This window comes from Oryctolagus cuniculus, chromosome X (assembly GCF_964237555.1).
Source record: "Oryctolagus cuniculus chromosome X, mOryCun1.1, whole genome shotgun sequence".
NCBI lineage: Eukaryota > Metazoa > Chordata > Mammalia > Lagomorpha > Leporidae > Oryctolagus > Oryctolagus cuniculus.
Window position 1 is genome coordinate 44,322,321 of NC_091453.1, and position 20,336 is coordinate 44,342,656.

Consider the following 20,336-nt stretch of genomic DNA (forward strand, 5'->3'; position numbering starts at 1 on the left):
GTTTACATTTTATGTTACATATTTCTGAAATGTTTATTGTGGCAATGTACACACATTGCTTTTATAATAAAAAAGATAAAAAGAAAAGTATATCATATTTTAGAGAATAGCAAGAGGTTCACTATTGTCAAATTGGTGTGAGATTGTGAAAGGCAATATGTATTAAGATACAGGGTTTTATAGACAATAGAGAACTAGCGGAGGATTCTGAGCTTAAGGTAACACCAGATATTTTAAGAAAGATAACTGTGGAGGCCACACTGAGGAGCAACTATTAGACACAAGTTTGGCAGGAGGTTATTATCATACTTTCACTAAGGAACAGCAAACATCTAAACTAGGGAAGTAGCAGTAGAGATTGGGGTGAAAAAGTATAGATTTGAGGATAGATTTGAAGCTCATAGGACTTGACAATTTCCAGGAGGGGAAGAGAAAGAATTCAAGGCTGACATATTCTTAAGCTTGGGATAATTGGCTAGGTGTTACTAGAGATAGGGAGCACAGAAGAGCTGTGTAACTCCAGGTCTATTTTTCTTCATTCATTTTAAGTCAACCAATATTTATGAGATGTACTATCTATCAAATTTTCCTCAGCCCTCTCTCTTATGTATGATAAACATGGTTTCAGAAAGGGAATACAGATTTATGGGTTGGTGAAAAATGAATGGTGCAAAGAATGGTTAAAAAATGGCCTTGAAACAACTGACAGAGTAACATAGTAAATATTAATAACATTTTAATGAAACTATAGGTAACAGAACCAGGAACCTGAAAAGCATTAGGGCTAGCTATTTAAGTCAGTCAATTACACACATTCTTGAAATTTTTTAAGCAAGAAACCACATATGCATATGTATGCATATGTATATGTGTGTGCACATATGTATATATGTGCATATATACATGCACATATGCATATATATACGTATATGTATGCATATGTATATGCATATTTTCTCACTTGAAGTGAGAAAATAACAGCACAGGAGTAAAAAGTCATTCTTTTTCTTTACTTCTACCAAATAATGGAGGTGGGGCAAAGAGGGAGAATTCTCATATATTAATATGCAAAACAAAACTTCAAGATGATAAAATCTATACTCTGAATTCTTTTTCCTAAAATCATCTTGCAAAAGATACAGAGGGCAGGTTTCTGGAGGTCAGAATTAAATAAGTGGGTCAGCATAAATACAGTGTGACAAAGCCAGCCCATATTGCATTAGGAGGCTGGCCTAAACAAAGAATTTTAAAAATGTGGCTTTGTATACAAAGTTCTGAAAACCATACAATACACAGCTCTGCATTTATTTCACATCTACTGTTATGCTCACACGATTACATTAGAATACAAAAATATATCACACAGTAACTGAACTGGAAGGATCATTACAGATCTCCTATTTTAAACTTGAGGTGCTAGGGTCTGTGGATAACCTGAAATTGAGATGCATTTTCTTAATGTATAGTTGGGCATTTTTCAGAGGAGGGGATTAATCATATTCTCAAAGAAATCTGTGGGTCCCGTAAGAGTTATATCATTAGATTCTTGTTCAATCACCTTGTTATAAAAATGGAGAAACTGAGGCTCAAAGAGGAAAGAAACTTGCCCAAGGGCACACAGTAAACTGGTGGCAGAGTAGTCCAGAAGCTAGGTATCTTTTCAATAGTCTTTCACCATGTCACTCTACCACCTCAGGAGATCCCATCATTAAAGTCAGTGCAAATTCTTAAAAGTCCTGATTATTACCTTTGTAATGAAAATTCCAGCATCCATAATAGCTTTAATGTGTCTCAACCACCCTGAGCTCTCCAGGCCGCTAAGAAATTCACTCATTGTTGGAGTTTTCAATTCACAAACTAAGGTAGAAAAGGAAGCAGAGATTGAAATTCACAATCACCTCAGTTTATTCATCAAGAAAGGGGATAAAGTGGATCCCCATTTTGTAAATGAGGAAAACTGAGGCACAGAAGGGTTAAATGATTAGTGTGAAACCACACAGGGAGTCAGGGATGGACTATGGCCAAAGCCCACTAGAGCTCCCAGCATGAGCCTCTGCTTTCTCAAATTGTAGAATCCACCCCCAAGCCCTTAGAGAACCAGAGATTGAGTCAGCATCTATAGAAAAATACATCTCCTCTGATTAGAAAGCATATTTAATACCCATCCTAATCCAACCCACTCTTCCTAATACTATAGGCCCTTAATATCAGTTTCTATTCCCACATACCTACCTACTCCCCGAAGCCCTATGCAGTCTCAACACGTTGGAAAACACACACACACACACACACACACACACACACACACACACACTTTTATGTACTTTGCACTGGTTATCCAGCAGAGGGCAATCTTTTCCCTGAAAAGTCTGTGAAACAAAGTTTCTTCCTATAGAACATTCTGGGGAGAAAAAAAAAAACAAAACAGAAGAGACTTAAGGAAGGAGGACACAAATACAGTAAAAGGGATGCAGACTGAGGAAATACACTCTGTGGTGTAAGGGAGAGGTCCTGGCAGACTATACCAGTACAAAAGGGAAGAAAACAGGAAGAATAGAGAGTTAACGAAACAATACAGGTTTTGAGGATCCCTTCTTAAGTTGGTTTATCAGTTCATCCTGTGTAGCAGTTTTAAGAGAAATGTTCTAAACCCAAGCACTGTTAAACTTCAATCCTACTTTCCCCCAGTTATTAAGCAGTGATGACAAACGACCGAAGTTGTCTGATATCAGCTTTATTACTCTGAGGTCCACATTTCATGAGCAGTGATGAAATCAGAGTGACTTCTTCTAACATTAAATCAAGTGGTTTCTTACCTTGATGAAGAAATGAATTCCAAATACATTAGTAGTTATGTTGGCCTACCCACCCTGAATACCAGTAATTCTGTAGAGAGAAATTATTTCCACAGCAGCTAGACCCAAATAGACTTCAATGAGTTATGAAAATGAATACATTAGTCCTTCTGCCAGAACATCACTGCCATAATTCAGTACTATGTAAGCTATATTCATACTACAGTTAAATATCTTATCATTTATTGGCTGCCCATCTGCTTGCTTTTTATGTTACACCCCAATCCAAATCAGGCAAGCATGTCGTTTATGTAATAATGCAAAGACATGGCCACTGGCCTGGCCAAGGTGAAATCCCTGTACCTTCCAAGAGTTTCTGCAGGCTGCTCCGCATCACATGAATGTTCTCAATACCCATGAACCTGAAGCGAATGTTGGCATAGTAGTCTTCACTCTCATACCCCTTCCCAGCTGCTCGGTTGGCCATGGCATTCAACTGCAATAGTGAAGGACATAATAAAGGCCAGATTATGAAAGAACGGGATTCAATCTCAGTGCTTCATTCTGAACAGTTTTAAATCCCACTCATTCAGGGCTGGCATTTCTGTTCAGATGGTTAAGCCACTGCCTGCAATGTCAGCATCCCATATGGGTGCTGGTTCAAGTCCCAGCTGTTTCACTTCCCATCTAGCTCCATGCTAATTTGCCCGGGAAAGCAGTGAAAGATGGCTCAAATCCTTGGGCTCCTGCACCCACCTGGGAGACCCAAATGGATTCCAGGCTGCTGACTTGGGTCTGGCCCAGCTTGGGCCATTACAGCCATTTGGGAAGTGAACCAGCAGATGGAAGATCTCTTTCTTTCTCTCTGTAACTCTACCTTTCAAATAAATAAATAAAAGCTTTAAAAATATATCCTATTCAAAAAAAAGTTATATCAGATAAGACACATTCTGTAATACAGAATTACTGAAAGCTGAAAATAGTGTTAAGACAGCTGTTAGTATCTACATTTCAATTTTCTCAGAGCATAAAAGTTATTTATCTCATGCAGTCATGTTTTTGACATTTTTCTAGAGTAGCTATTTAAAATTAATTGGTGCTGACATTCTGAGACTTCTTTTTAGATCTTCTCAGTTGTAAAGATTTTTGAACTTCTACATGTTTCTGAGTATAAAGTCTTTTTAGATGCGAAAGCAATTGTTTGTGATGGGCAGCTCAAAATTATTATTTCAGATCAGATATCCTATAGCTGCCACATCCTTCATTTCTTAAGCAGGGTTTATGAAATAAAACAGGGGCCAGCACTGTGGTGTAGTAGGTTAAGCCACTGTCTGCAGCACTGGCATCCTAATGTGGGCACTGGTTCAGCTTTCAGCTGCTCCACTTCCAGCTCCCTGCTAATGTGCCTAGGAAAGCAGTGGAAGATGGACCAAGTGTTTTGGCCCCTGCACTCATGTGGGAGACCCCAATGGAGCTCCTGGCTTCAGCCTCGCACAGATCTGCTGTTGCAGCCATTTGGAGAGTGAACCAGTGGTTGGAATATTTCTCTCTCTCTCTCTTCCTCCCTCTAACTCTGTCTTTCAAATAAATAAAATATTTTTTAAAAAATAAAACAAATATACTAGGTCTTCCTCTATCTCCCTATATGAATCTATTATAAAGGTACATGATCTAAAAGCCAGTGAATACAGCTTGCAGTAACCAGAGTATCTCTAGGTCATATGAAGAATATTGAGTTGGGGGGCCAGTTTTGTGGCACAGCAGGTTAAGCTACCACTTGCAATGGTGGCATCCCATATAGAGTGCCTGTTTGAGTCCTAGCTGCTCTGCTTCTGATCCAGATCCCCACTAATGTTCCTAGGAAGTAGTGGAAGATGACCCAAGTAGTTGGGTCCCTGCCACCCACATGGAGACTCAGATGGAGTTCCAGGCTCCTAGCTTCATCCTGGGCCAGCCCTGACCATTGTGGCCATCTGGGAAGTGAATCAGCAAATGGAAGCTCTCTGTCTCTCCCTCTGTCACTCTGCATTTCAAATAAACACATATTTTTTAAAAGGACACCGAGAAAGGTAAGGTGTAACTGAGATTCGTAGAGAGGAGATATGAATACAATAATAACCAAGATATGATGATGGTCATCTTGCAATTAAGTGTCTGTTGTCTGGGCCTGTTTTCTCATCTACCAGTATTTTATATTTCTGAAGGCAGGAGGAGCACATATGTAGCCAATATGTAGTTTTGTACTAATGTAAAGGAATGCAAAAACCTCAAAGCATATAAACTATTCATGTTAGCTTATGGAAAAGAAATAAAGTTAATGTTTCAATATATTCTCTTTAGAATGCAAGACACTTATTAAATGGAGAACCATGATGGCGATTTCGATCTTTTATCACACTGATAGTTTCAGTGAGCTTTCATTAAATTAATGACAAATGTCCAAAGAATTCCTGTTGGGGGAAGGCGTATGGTACAGCAATTAAGAGGCTGCTTGGGATAGCTGTGTCCCATGTCAGAGTGCCTGGATTTGAATTCTGGCTTCTTGCTCAATTCTAGCTTCCTGCTAATGCATTCACTGGGTGGTAGCAGGTAATGGCTCAAGTAGTTTGAGTCCCTGCCACCTGCTTTGGAAAACTGAACTGAGTTCTTGATTCCTGGCTTTGGCACTGCTGTTTTGGGCATCTGGGGAATGAACCAGTATATGGAATATTCTGTTTTTGTGTCTTTCTCTGCCTCTGAAACAAATAAATGAAAATCTTAAAAAAAAAAAACCTTCTAACTCTGCCTGTCCAAAAAAAAAAAACACCAAAAAACTGTGTAGAAGTGCAAGCAATAACCACTTAGAAGCAACAAAATTTCCTATGAGGGATGCTTCAGTAAACAAAACATAATTATACTAGTCCCTACCAGGTTTGGGTAGGCCAGGTAACACAGGTAGGTAAAGGTAGGTAACTATCCTATGCCAGTATATACCCTTTGGAAATATATCCAGTGGATCTGAGGTCAAACAGCTACATATTAATGTTCAGGTAGAGAAAATGTAATATTTATTGAGTTACTACTATGTGGCAGACCCTTTACATATATTATCTCGTCTAACTTTTACTATAGCCCCTCAAGGTAAGGACTATTTTCCTAAGTAAATAGCTTCAGAAAGGTGAACTAATTTGCCAAAGATCACAAGGATAAGGACTGAAGGCAAGGCTTGACCTCAAATTTGTCTAACTCCTAAGAACAAATTTCTATCACTATAATATAGTTTCTACCAAATATTTAAATCTAGCCATCCAGAAAAGGGGGATTTCCAGATATTTCTAGGCCTGTCTTAATTTGCTTGGATTTAAGACAGGAAAATAGAATCTATTAAAGAGAACTTCCTGATATTGGATTTGAATAAAAGGCCCCAATCTTTTAGATTCTCAGAAGCTTGGTATATTTCTCTTCATCATTTTAAGGGTATTTAATCTTGATAAAAGGTACAGACTTGATTAAACTCTTGCCAATCTCAGAATGTCAAATGCAGAGGCAGGCATTTGGCTTAGCAGTTTAAGATGCCATATGGGATGCTTGTATCAAATATTAGTATGCCTGAGTTGAGTTTCAGCTGTGGCTCTTGACTTCAGCTTCCTGCTCATGTAGACCCTGGAAAGCAGCAGGGAGTTGGGACCCTGTCATTAACGTGGGTTAGCTGGATTGAGTTCCCTTCTGTCTGGCCCAGTCACTGTGAGCATTTGGGTATTTTACCAGCTGATGGGATATCAGTCTCTCTCCTCTGTCTCTCAAATCAATAAAATTTTTAAACAGAATATGAGAGGTGGTTATCATTGAAATAAAACAGTAAGCTTTTGAAACAGTAAAAGATTATACCTGAGCAAAAAAGGGAAATTATTTTCTCATTTGGGCGCAGTCAGTCCTAGGTAGCTCTGGAAAACAGCTAGTGGGGGAATCACAAAATGGGGCAGACAAGCTGTATAAGACCACTGTTTAGTCTCATGCATATCCAACTGCTGAACTCTGAAGCCACAACTACCTAGCTTAGGCTTAGCTCTCAACTCCCAGGTTAGCAATCACTACTTAGCAACAAAACCTCCTCAACCACATTCTCACATCAAATTTTATGTAAAATTGTTTCTTTTTTAGAATTTTTGTAAAAAGGACAACCTTTAAGAAAATGGGTTCAGTCCTTTACTTGCTTTGTGGAGCACAATAAATTCATCTACAATCCCCCATGGAGCCTGAAGGTCAAGGGTAAAAGTTTAAGCTGATATTTAGGTTGATCTAAGGACATCAGTGACATACACATTTGAAAGGGACAAAGCCTGGGAAAACAATGAAACAAATCACATAGCATCAAGCTCTAGGAAAGATGAAAGGAATTTGCTAGAAGTCCATGTCCACTGTCAAAATCTATGGCAAATTTATGTCCCTGTTCTTATTCTTTGGAACTAAGATTTAAATTGTACTTCACTGAATTGGGAAAACGTAATCAGCTAATAGTACTGGGTGCTAAAAAAAGTTATTGCCACAAGATCCAAACATTTTTAGTTAATCACATAGCAGTCAGATTTGTGATCCCTGCTCCTTCAGGAAACAGCAAAATATTATTAACTTACTATGGCTCAAAACATTAATTACAAAAAGATATGCTGGTAGTAGTTAGGTTTCCATTGTCTAAATTGAAGCTCTTTCTCTGATAGTAAATTTCTACCACAGAAAACTACAAAAAATTCTGGTTGAGGAACAGATTTAGTGACACATTTAAGATGTGTCAATGAACCTTCAACTCAGGACGTCTTACTGAGGTAGCAAAGCTAAGTTGTTCACGGTACCTTGTCAGTGACAGGCTTATAAAAGGAGCTCCAAATGGCTTGCTCAAATTATTTTCTACCATGTCTGACATACGCAAATCTGACTTAATAACACTACAAGTCTCAATATGTGGGGATAAGGATTATAGTAAGTAGAAATATCAGAGAAGTCACTGACAAATAGATACCTTTGGTCTTGTGTCTACGACATACATAAACTGGTTCCCTGGGTTCGTCTGGCCAATGGCTTCCAGCAAGAGCTCATCATCCACAGAGCGAGTGTAAAATCCCGACAGGGGCTGGCTACAGCGGCAAATGACAGCCTGTAAGGAAAAAGTGTATCAGTTGAGTGTTATAGTCTCAGCTGGTCAAAAATCCTCCTTGACTCCAGGTTTACTAAGTAGTGGGAAAAGAAAAATCAACTCAAGACAATGACTGAAGGGATATGTGACTTTAAAGTCCAGGCATTTCACTGATATTGGACTCAGCCTCCTACTTCCCAAAGGCATGTGGCTGACTCCCAACGCAGTCTTGGCAAATCAGACTACTAAAAAATCACATCTTGAATGCTTCCTTAATAAAAATCAACTCTCCATACATGATGGGCTAGTTATTTTTCTAAAATTGCCCACTATTATAGTTGCAGTAATATCACTCTTATAAACCAGAGGAAAGCAGTGGTAGCAGAATTCAAAAGAGAGCAAAGATCTAGAGATTTAGAGAACAGAATTCCTTAGTTTCAAGAGTTAATAATAAATCAGAGGGCTGGTTTATTTTCAAGCCTTTTCAATATAAAAACAGCATAGCTATTTAACAAGTTTGTCTGGATATAATTAGTTAATGGACTTCATTACACTTTGATATGGATTTAAGGAATCTGTTCACTTTAATAGCTTGACACAAGGGCACCCAATTGCATCATTATACTCTTTAGCACTTGAACAGTTGCCCATTTGAGAACCTAACTACTTGTCTAACCCCATTTGGGGAGTATAGCAGAGGATAGAAGAGGTTCTCCCTCTCCCCCCTCCCCCCTCCCCTCCTCTCCCCTCCTCTCTCCTCTCCTCTCCTCTCTCTCTCTCCTCCTCTCTGTAACTCTGTGCTTCAAATAAATAATCTCAAAAAAAAAAAATAAGCTGGTAGAAAAGAATCAAGGGCCTTTGTATCCTCGTGGCAAGCCATAGTCCCCAAATATACTACTAGTTTCCTTTCATGCCACAACTTCTTACCAGCTGGAACCCATAGGAAGGAAACAAATTAGAAGACTTAAAATGCCACATATACTTACAATTTACAAAGTATATATCTATTTTTCCTTCATGTGACCCTCTCAAAAATGCTCAAAGGTCCAAAGTTCAGATAAGTTAAATAACTTGCTTGAGGTCACACAGCTAGTAAAGTGGAACAGTGACACTTAAACCTAGGTCTTCTAGAGGCAAGTTAGTATTCATTAGAAAGTTTGCTTAACTCACATTGTTCTCTTTGTAGAGGTAGGAAAGCACAGGCACACGTTCTCTACTTCTGAATTTTGAACTTCCAACCACTGTTCCCAAGGTAACAGATTTGGGAATCACTATTTCAGGAGGGTAGGTACCGCATATCTAAAAAATAAACCAATACAAATACGTGTGTGTGTGTGTGTGTGTGTGTATTACATTTTTCACTTACTAGCAACAGACTAGCATTGGCAATCACTCAAGCATTAGCTGCCTGGTATTTACTATTCAGAATCATCCATTCCTCAGAAATAGAAACAAAATACTCTTGGTTTAGAGTTTTTTCAAGTATGCCCTTAATTTCCATAAAGAAAAATACTAAGACATATAAGAACAAAATTTACTTTGTGATTAACTAAAATCATAGGCAGAAACATATATAACCAAAAATCAACTCAAGAAGACATGTAGAAGAGAATAAGGATGTATGATTTATTTCTTCATAAACTGCAAACTGCTTCATGCATTTCTGGATGGTCTGTAAAACACTAGTTGGGGGTTGAAGGTGTTGACATTTTAGTTGTGACATATGCTATAAGAAGACGGGACACATTTTCTCAAATTTATCAGCCCTTAGTGGTTAACAAAATACAACTTTCCAAAGAGACACAAACAAAATATTGTTAACAGGACAGATCTGATGATGCAAAATTAACTCTAATCACTTTCTTAAATGTAAAATATACCCAAACATTTAATAATAGATCAAATAAACAAACAGAGAAGACTTTGAAAGTTCTCAACATATAGAAATCATACTATTTGAGGAAATGGAAATGCTAATTACCCTGATTTGATCCTTATACATTGTATACATGCATTAACTTACCACTATATTCTGTAAATATATATTACATCAATTAAATTTAAAAAAAACAGGCAAAAATAATTAATGACAAATTAGATTAAGAATCCTCTATATAATTCATTAGTCAATGTCCTCGGAATGAGGACCATTTGAGAAGTTCTCTACCCATCCCTTTCCTGGACTCAAGACTTTGGAAAAGCAAGTCATACAAAGAGAAAAGTATGGAGCTTTCCACTCAGCTCAGAAGGCCATATGCATCCAGAGAAACATGGGCATTTCAAAACTCATTCAGAAGACTTCAACTCGACAGAATTCACCCCAACTCTACTCATTCCTAATAAGCCACCTCACAGATAACCCTGCTAAGTGACAGCTCATTAATCCTCACTTAGTGGATATTCAAAACTGTGTTACCAGAAAGTCATTATAGTCTTACTATGGTAGTGATACACTGGAAACTTAAAGATCCAAAAATTCAGGAATATCACTTAACAATGAATCTGTGCAGAAAAGTTATCATAGCAGGCCTGTTATCCTTAGAACAGGCCTACCTGCAAGGTTCCCACTTGGCTGCGTCTGAGGACTTGGCTTTTGGGAGGGTGTTCACTGCTACCTAATTGGTAAGAGCGGCTTACTGTGTATAGACTGTATAAAAAAATGTGGTTTACGTTGAACATTTGTTTTCTTGGTAGGCATTTAGAATTTTGGTATACTCTAGGCAGAGGGTGTATATGTGAGCAGCCTCGAAAATTCTAAAAGCACTGAGTCACTAATAAGCTTGCCTGGTAGACAACATTACATGTGTTGTCACAACCCATTGCTGGAGGAATTAAATGTGTCCTGTGTGATTCTACTATGAAAGGACTTCGGAAGCTTGGACCAGGTTTTCTCCAGATTTACCTATGTACTTCTTCCCTTTGCTGATTTTGCTTTGTATCCTTTCATTATAATAAATCACAGCCATAAATATGACTGTATGTTGAGTCATGTGTCTTCCCAGTGAATTACAGACTTTGAGGGATAGTCTTGGGGACCCCCCCATATAATCCTAGACCCCTATATTCATTCCACAGTTCCTTCCTGAGATTAAGACCCAGATGCTTGATATAAAAAGCTTGATATATCTTTAATTACCTTAAACTCAAGTCTAAAATCGAGGATATCATATGTCCTTCTTGTGGTCATTATCAAGGCTAACAACCACTATCCACTAGGTCTTTCAATTCTATAACATAAATCTTTTTTTAAAGCTTTTATTTATTTATTTAAAAGGCAGCGTTGCACAGAGGCAGAGAGAGAAAGAGAGAGAGAGAGAAAGTCAGTCTTCCATTTGCTGGTTCACTCTCTAAATGGCTGCAATGGCTGGAGCTGGGCCAATCTGGAGCCAGGAGCCTCTTCCGGGTCTCCCATGTGGGTGCAGGGGTCGTAGGACTTGGCCATCTTTTACTGCTTTCCCAGGCCATAACAGAGAGCTGGATTGGAAATGGAGCAGCTGGGTCTTGAACCGGCGCCCATATGGGATGCTGGCGCTGCAGGTGGTGGCTCTACTTGCTATGCCACAGTGCCAGCCCTCTAAATATCTTTTGTAAATTCATCTCCTCCTCTCTGTCTGCATTCATTGTCTTAGTTCAGTTTCTCATCACTTCATTTACCATCCTTCTGCATTTGCAAATTGGTTTGCATCTAGAAAACAATTGTCCACACTCATAACAAAGTTATCTTACTAAAGTACAAATAGATTCAAGTTGCTTTCCAGCAAAAAACACTCTCATGCTCCCAAATGTCTTCAGGATAATATTCAATTTCTTTAATTTGGTCATGAATCCCCTCATGATCTGACTTCACATCCTGAACTCCTTTCTTCTCCTCCTGCATAAATTAGGATAAAGCTCTTTCAAAAGGCTATTCCCTAAAGTATCAGGCTATTTCTGGCTTCTCTGGCTGATTTTTATATCCTTCGTCTGTGCTCCACAGCATCCTATGCTTTAGACCATTAGATCTCTTACTCAGTTACCTGAGCACAGTTTGTACTCAATGTTCTTTGAATGGCTGACTGTTGAATTAAAAGGATCAATTATGACTGCTTTCCTTTCTCTTTTTTCAAACCTGTGCTTGCTGATACTCTGCCATTTTAATTAAATACACTAAATGAATGATAACAATAACAAACTTACCTCATAGCTTCTGTTAGCATCTGTTATGGTCCAGTACCTGTTGGGTATTCCCATACGTTCAAAGTCTGATGTTGGGTTAATCAGTTTCCATCCATTTTCCCTCATCTCTTTTGAGGATTTGGGATTATAAGCAAAAGCATAAAGATCTTCAGGTAATACTGGAGAAGATAGATATGACAACAAAGTAATGATGAATGAAACTCAGATTACCAAACAATGCAAATAAAGGTTAATTTCCTTCTCTCAAAGGAAATGTTTATCAAACAGCCTTAGAAAAAAAGTGTTTTTTTATACAAGTTTGCCTTTATATAAGGAATAAGAGCTAGAATATTGCTTCAGGTTTTTCTTTTATAAATGTTTATTTTTTGTGACACTAATGCAAAGAAGAAATTTTCTGCCTGGCTTCATAAAAAAAAAAAAAAACAGAATTCTGTACAACAGATTTAACTGAGGCTTCCAGGTTTCACATGTTAAGAAACAGTTCTGGGGCCAGTGTTGAGACAGGGCAGTTAAACCCGCCTCCTGCTTCACTGGCATCCCATTTGGGTGCTAGTTTGAGTCCCAGCTGCTCCACTTGTGATCCAGCTCCTTGCTAATGCATCTGGGAAAGCAGTGGAAGATGGCTTAAGTGCTTGGGCCCCTGCACCCACATGGGAGACCTAGAAGAGCTCCTGGCTCATGGCTTCTGCTTGGCCTAGCCCTAGCATTGCAGCCATTTGGAAAGTGAACCAGCATATGGAAGACCTCTCTGTCTCTCCCCACTCCCCTCTAACTCTGCCTTTTAAATAAATAATATTTGAAGAAAAAAACCAGTCCTTACCAAAAGTTCTTAACTGAGCTTCTATGTCCTAAGTGCACTGCTTGTTGTAACATGTTGCACAACATTAATAACGTTCTTGTATTCTACTCTTCAGGCCAACACCAGCCTCTGGCTGATAAATGGCAATCTCTTCCCTTCTCCCTGTCAGTCCTGCTTTCTCCCTTCACAAGATACAACTTTGGCCAACTGATGTGTTTGGCCAACTGATGTGGCAATAATTTTTCCAGAGATGGATGAAGCCAACCAAAGCCTTATACAACACTGGCTCATGTAATTATGTAATGCTGTCAAGAATTATCATCAAAAACTGATGAATTATTCTGGGGTAAGGAGGGAAGAGAATTGGGAGGGAAAAATCTAAGAGAATGGAGATTCCACAGAATAAAATGAGAGGACAATGATAGCTGTCTAGGGGTGGGGACTAGGAAATGAGTGGGTGGCCAGCGCCGCTGCTCACTAGGCTAATCCTCCACCTGAGGAACCAGCACCCTGGGGTTCTAGTCCCGGTTGGGGCACTGGATTTTGTCCCGGTTGCTCCTCTTCCAGTCCAGCTCTCTGCTGTGGCCCGGGAAGGCAGTGGAGGATGGCCCAAGTGCTTGGGCCCTGCACCTGCATGGGAGACCAGGAGGAAGCACTGGGCTCCTGGCTTCAGATTGGCGCAGTGTGCCAGCTGCAGTGCATCTGCCATAGTGGCCATTTGTGGGGGGGTGAACCAATGGCAAAGGAAGACCTTTCTCTCTGTCTCTAACTCTGCCTGTCAAAAATAAAAAAAATTTAAAAAATGAGTGGGTAAAGCTGGAGGAAGCAGCGGTAACTGCAATAGTGAGGACTCTGATAAACTACCCTAGTCTTCTAAATGGAACTAAAGGTAGGCCGGGAACAATAAGTCAAACATAATGCCAGCAGAACAGGAATCAAGACAAGAAAATACCTTTTAATTATCTACTATATACTACATATACTAAAAAATGCATGAATATAAATAAGTGTCAAAATATCCCCCTTAGGGAGCTTTAACTCACTGTACTTTTTTTTTTTTTGACAGGCAGAGTGGACAATGAGAGAGAGAGACAGAGAGAAAGGTCTTCCTTTGCCATTGGTTCACCCTCCAATGGCCGCGCTGATCCGATGGCAGGAGCCAGGTACTTATCCTGGTCTCCCATGGGGTGCAGGGCTCAAGGACTTGGGCCATCCTCCACTGCACTCCCTGGCCACAGCAGAGAGCTGGCCTGGAAGAGGGGCAACCGGGACAGAATCCGGCGCCCCGACCGGGACTAGAACCCAGTGTGCCGGCGCCGCAAGGCGGAGGATTAGCCTAGTGAGCCGCGGCGCCGGCCATCACTGTACTTTAACATGTGAGAAAGCTGAGTTCAGAGGTTATATAAATTGCCCAAATACCATGAAGCTACTAAATGACAGAGCCCAGATGCAAACCCTGCTCTAACTCTATATAATCTTTCCATTACACTATTTCAGAAAAAAAAAAAACAAAATGGCTTTACATAAAAATACTATCATAACTACCTGGCTGAGAAAGCTTGAGCAGTGAAATATAAACTTCATTGCACACAAGATCAGAGTCTAAAACAAAGTGGGCCACCCGGAAGTTCTTACAGCGGAGGACCAGGGGACAGCCCAGGTTAGTGATGGGCAATTTCTCCACAGTGGCAATGTGATGGACCGCAATCTGTAAAAAGAAAAGAACTACAATAAACATAGATATTTATTAAATAAACACTCTCATTATGTCTGATTCTCAGTAATACTATAAGCATGGACAGAGATACAATCACATCTATAGCTTATAGCCATCTTTTCTAAGACACAGCTGAGGTTCTTTCAAACAGAAATAAAGCATTAATAGTGGTAAAGCAGGGGCTGGTGTTGTGGCATAGCAGGTTAAGCCGCTGCCTGTGATGCCAGCATGCCATATGGGCACCAGTTTGAGACCCAGCTGCTCCACTTCCAGTTCTGCTCCCCACTAAGCAGCAGTGGAAGATGGCCCAAGTGCCTGAGTCCCTGCACCCATATGGGAGATCCAGTGGAAGTTCCAGGCTTCTGGCTTCAATCTGCCACAATCCCAGCCACTGTGGCCCTTTGGAGAGTGAACCAGTGGATAGAAGATCGATCTCTCTCTCTCTCTCTCTCTCTCTCTAATTCTGCCTTTCAAATAAATAAAGTTTTTAAAAATAGTGGTAAAGCAATGAGAAGCAAACTGTAGTTAGAAAACTTCTCTGTCCTTAGGCTATTAGATTAATGGGTTTATAAGACAATTTTAGCAGATCAACTGTAGAGTTTACAATCAGAGTAATTGTAACAGAGGAAAACAAATTCCGTTTGTTCTATCAAGTTGCTAATTAAAATAATGATTAATATAAGACAGGTAGATGGTACAGCAGTTAAGACTCCATTTGGGACAGCCACATCCCATATTGGCGTGCCTGGGTTCAAATCATGATTCTGCTTCCAATTCCAGCTTCCTGCTAATGATCACTCTGGGAGGCAGCACATAATGGCTCACATACTTGCCTCAGTGCCACCCATGTAAGAGACCCAGATTGAGTTCCTGGTTCTTGGCTTTGGCCTGGCCCAGCCCTGGCTGTTGTAGGCATTTGGGGAGTAAACCAGCAGACATAAGATCTTTGTCTCTCTGCCTTTCAAATAACATAAATAATTATTAATAATTGTGCTTTATTTATCACTAAGTAGTCCATGACCATTAGCTATATACCATGTAAAAGCCTTTGGGATATATTCACTATATTTCATGAATGAAGAAATCAAATCTCTGAGGAGTGAATTCCTGATTCACAGGCCACATATTCAAGAAGTAATACAGAATTTGATCCATGGGAGTCCAACTCCAAGTCCAAGATTCTTTCTCTAGAAATTCTAATCTAGTTCCAGAATTAGAGTTTAGCTAGAAACATTAGGGAGGAAATAACATCCCACATTTCAGACTTTAGTGACAGTAAAGCTTTGAACATAGGATGATCACTGTCCACACTGTTTCTATAAAGATAACTCATAAAAGAAAATATATTCAAATAGTACAATTCTATGTCCAAAATAGCCACAGAATCATGAATTTGAATTGTAGTCTTTGAGATTCTCTTCTTATTCCTATCTCTGATGCTTCCCACAAGTACAGAGCCTGGATGTATTCTTTCCATTCACTGGACTTCCTGTCCTGTGCTTGGAATGGTCTTCTGAGCAACACTGTCCTTTCTTCTCCTTTCTCTTCCCCTATGCCATGCTTAGCACCCAATTTATTTGGAAAAGTCATCTCTTCCATGAAATCTTTCGATCATATCCACCATCTAGAATGCAGCAACTATGTAGATCAGTCACATGTTCCTAGGAAGAATTTTCTTTTTTTTTCTAATTTGAGAGGCAGACACAGACACACACACACAGCTCTCATTCATTGATTCAATTCCCAAATACCTACAATGACCACATTGGCCCAAAGCTGTATTTGGAAACTGGGAACTCAACGCAGATCTGCCATGTGTGCAGCAGGGACCCAGCTACTTGAGTCATCACCTGCTGCCTTCTGGGATGCACATTAGCAGGAAGCTAGAATTGGGAACAAAGCTGAGACTTGAACTCAGGCACTCCAACATGACAGGCAAGTGTCCTAACCACTACACCAAACACCCTCCTTTCAGGAATAATTTTCTATCTTTTCAAACTCAATTCCTGCCGTGGCAGTTTTGGAGGGGTCACAGAAACTCTTGATAATGTAATAAGAATTCATGTATCCAATCTCAAATAAATCCATGCCCTGCCAGTCAATATGAAGGATGTACATTTGGGTAGTCAAATAGTGATCATCAAGATCAGGGAACAGAGGCTGGCATTGAGGCTTAGTGAGTAAAGCTGCTGCCTGTGATGCTGGCATTCCATATGGGCAGCAGTTCGTGTCCCACCTGCTCCACTTCCAATCAAACTCTCTGCTAACGGCCTGGGTCCCTGCCACCCATGTGAGGAAACCTGGATGAAGCTCCTGGCTCCTGGCTTTGACCTGGCACAGTGCTGGTGGTTGCAGCCATCTGGTGAGCGAACCAGTGGATAGAAGATCTTCCTCTCTCTCATTCTCTCTCTGTAACTCTTTCAAATAAGTCAATAAATCTTAAAAAGGATTAAGGGACAAACAATTATGATGAAATTGGGAAGGGGATCAGGAAAAGACTAAGGCAGAGGAGAACTTTGTTAATACTATTAATTGGGTAAAGAAACCTCCTTTGACATGCAGAAATAAGTACCTTAAGTCCTTTCTTCCAGACCCAGTCTGCGAAGTTTGAAATAATACCTGGCAGGAACAAATCTGGAGACATGTACAACATCTATAAATGCAACTAGCCAGAAGACAGGCTTAAGGCACCATACTAAAGAACTGTCTTCTAAACTGTTGAATTGGAAGAATCTGTACTAATTATATAATATAACCACCTCATTTCACATATGAGAAGATAACTCAAGAAAGAGAATAACTTGCATAAAGTCACATAGCCTATTACCATCAGAGTTGAGTCTAGAGAGAATCAGTTCTCATAATTCCTTTTTTTTTTTTTTTGGCATTCCTTTCATCATAGTAAAGACAGCAAGACACAACCCCATAGGGTGATGGGATTTTAAAAAGTATTAAAATACCACCTTTCAGGGGTGGGTGTTGTGGCACAGAGAGTTCAGCTGCCATTAGGAATGCTGTATCACATATAGGAGGGTCTGGGATGCAGTCTCATCTTTGCTTCTGATCTAGCTTCCTACTAACAAGCCTGCCAGGCAAAAGATGATGGCCTAAAGTACTTGGGTTCTTGCCACCCACAAGAGACCTGGATGGAGTTCCTGTATCCTGGCTTTAGCCTAGCCCGGCCCTGGCTGCTGCAGGCATTTGGGGAGTGAATCAGAGGAAGGAATCCCTGCCTCTGTCTGTCTCTCTCTCTCTCCCTGTCACTCTTTCAAATAAATCTCTAAAAATATTTATTTCCATACATATTCAATTTAATCTATTTTATGCTTATATAATAGTATTTAGCCACAACTCAGGTACTGTTTTATGCACTTACAAACACTAACTTAGTAATTCTCATACCTTAATTTTTAAAACAATTTAAAGTATTATTGTTTCTATTTTATAGATGAAGGAACTGAGACACAGATAAGCAAAATAACTTCCTCAAGATTACAAAGGCAGTAAATGTTGCAGTTGGAATTTCAACCTCAGCATACAGTGATCTTAATCACTATGCTATGAGGTTTATAAATGAAGAGGTTTAACCGTAAATCATGCTACTGATTAATGATTATGATGCTGCTTTAAGATACAGAAGGCATAAATACACACTAAGGGGGTCCGGCGCTGTGGTGTACAGGGTAGGGCCACCACCTGCAGTGCCAGCATTCCAATGGATGCTGGTTCAAGTCCTGGCTACTCCACTTCCAATCCAGCTCTCTGCTGTGGCCTGGGAAAGCAGTAGAACATGGCCCAAGTCCTTGGGCCCGTGCACCCGCGTGGGAAGCCTGGAAGAGGCTCCTGGCTCATGGCTTTGGATCGGCCAGCTCGGGCTCTTGCACCCACTTGGGGAGTGAACTAGCAAATGGAAAAGCTCCCTCCCTCTCTCTCTCTCTCTCTCTCGGTGTCTGCCTCTCTGTAACATTGCCTTTCAAATAAATAAATAAATCTTTGAAAAAAATTAAGGGTGCTAAACGCCGAGAACAATGTTTAAAAGTGTAACAAGAATTATTCACACACATAGACACATACAAGACAAAATCCTATCTTAGGATAGAGAGATGATTTTAAGCAGTGCTCCCCAAGGTGTAGTCAATAGGACCTGAGAATCAGCATCATTTGAATGCTTATTAGATACTCAAAACCTGGGACCAGCATTGTGGCAAAACAGATTGAGCTGCGGCACCCCATAAAAGCACCAATTCAAGTCCTGGCTGTTCCACTTCCAATCCAGCAACCTGCTAATGTGCCTGAGAAAGCAGCAGAAGATGGCTCAAGTGCTTGTGCCCCTGGGAGACCCAGATGGAGTTCCAGGCTCTTCGCTTTGGCCTGGTCCAACCCCTGCCATTGTGGCCATTTGTGAAGTAAACCAGTGCATCCCTCACTTCCTTTTCCCCCTGTAATTCTACCTTCCAAATAAGTAAATAAATTCAAAGAAATTCAAAACCTTAGGTTTGAGGCAGGCATAATGGCATAATGGGTTAAGCCGCTGCCTGTGATGCTGGTATCCCATAAGGGTCCTGGTTCAAGTCCTGGCTGCTCCACTTCTAATCCTGCTCCCTGCTAATGTACTTGGGAAAGCAGTGGAAGACGGCCCAAGTGCTTGGGCCCCTGCACCCACGTCAGAGATCCAGATGAGGCTCCTGGCTTTGGCCTGGCTCAGTCCTGGCAGTTGTGGCCATCTGGGGAGTGTAACAACAGATGGAAGATCTGTTTCTCTTTCTGTCTTTCCCTCTCTCTGTGTTTTTCTTTCTGCCACTCCCTTGCTCTGTGTAACTCTGACTTTCAAATAAATAAATAAATCTTTAAAATAAACACCTTAAGTTGTGGGTGGGTGTTGTGATGTAACAGGTTATGCCATCACTTGGGACACCTGCATCAATAAACGAGGTGCATGGGGGATCAAGTCCCACCTTCATTTCAAATCCAGCTTCCTGCTAATGCACACCCTAGGAGGCAGCAGTACTTTGATCCCTGCTACACACATGGGAGACCCAGATGAAGTTTCTGGATCCTGGCTTAAGTTTGCCTGGGCCCTAGTTCTTGCAGGCATTTGGGAAGCAAACTAGCAGATAAAAGATATTTGCCTCCTCGCCCCACACCCTGCCTTTCAAATAAAAAATGAATAAACTTAAAAAAATCTGAGGCTTAAGATTTTGCATTTTAACAAGCTCTCAAATTGATACAGATGCTGCTGGTTCTCAAGGCTACATTTACAACTAGCATACCTTTAAATTATTTCAGATTGCTTATCAACTATCTAGGTTCAGAAAATAAGCAGAGACTACCTACTAGAGACAATAACTTAAAGGAAAAGGAGACTATAAAAAGAGTTCTAGAACAGGTCCTTTAAAGAAAGTGATTTATAGCAATTTAATAATGCTACTTGAAATTTCAAGAAACCATCATATAAAAAGTATATATGCACAATTCTTTAAGACCTTTCAAGATTCTTCTCATGAACATACCCATGTTTCTTTCCGGGTTTCACCAGAAGTTTCCACATAGATCAGGTGAGTTGCAGTGAGATACAGAATCCCATTAGCTGGTTTCTTTTCCACATAACGATCCAGTAATTTCACATTTTCCACCTGTTTGAGGTGGGGGAGATACTAATTAATTATCAAAGCACCAAGCATGATTGATGTGGAACAATTAAAAGACAAGTGTCATTAATTTGCTATAAAAACTTCTTTG

At 40.1% G+C, this 20,336-nt stretch overlaps 1 protein-coding gene across 2 annotated transcripts in view; it reads right to left on the reverse strand.

The window, feature by feature from the left end:
- The window catches only part of MTMR8 (myotubularin related protein 8), a 131,857-nt gene that overhangs the window by 55,491 nt on the left and 56,030 nt on the right, over positions 1-20,336 (reverse strand). The window contains exons 2-8 of one of the 2 annotated variants that reach the window (XM_008272713.4): positions 20,108-20,230; positions 14,426-14,588; positions 12,082-12,239; positions 9,076-9,204; positions 7,792-7,926; positions 3,159-3,291; positions 1,748-1,857 (exon numbers count right to left, since the gene is read on the reverse strand). In XM_008272713.4, the coding sequence (XP_008270935.1) occupies positions 1,748-1,857; positions 3,159-3,291; positions 7,792-7,926; positions 9,076-9,204; positions 12,082-12,239; positions 14,426-14,588; positions 20,108-20,230 (951 nt within the window). The remainder of the gene's footprint in view (positions 1-1,747; positions 1,858-3,158; positions 3,292-7,791; positions 7,927-9,075; positions 9,205-12,081; positions 12,240-14,425; positions 14,589-20,107; positions 20,231-20,336) is intronic. The other variant, XM_051827744.2, reaches the window with a different exon arrangement.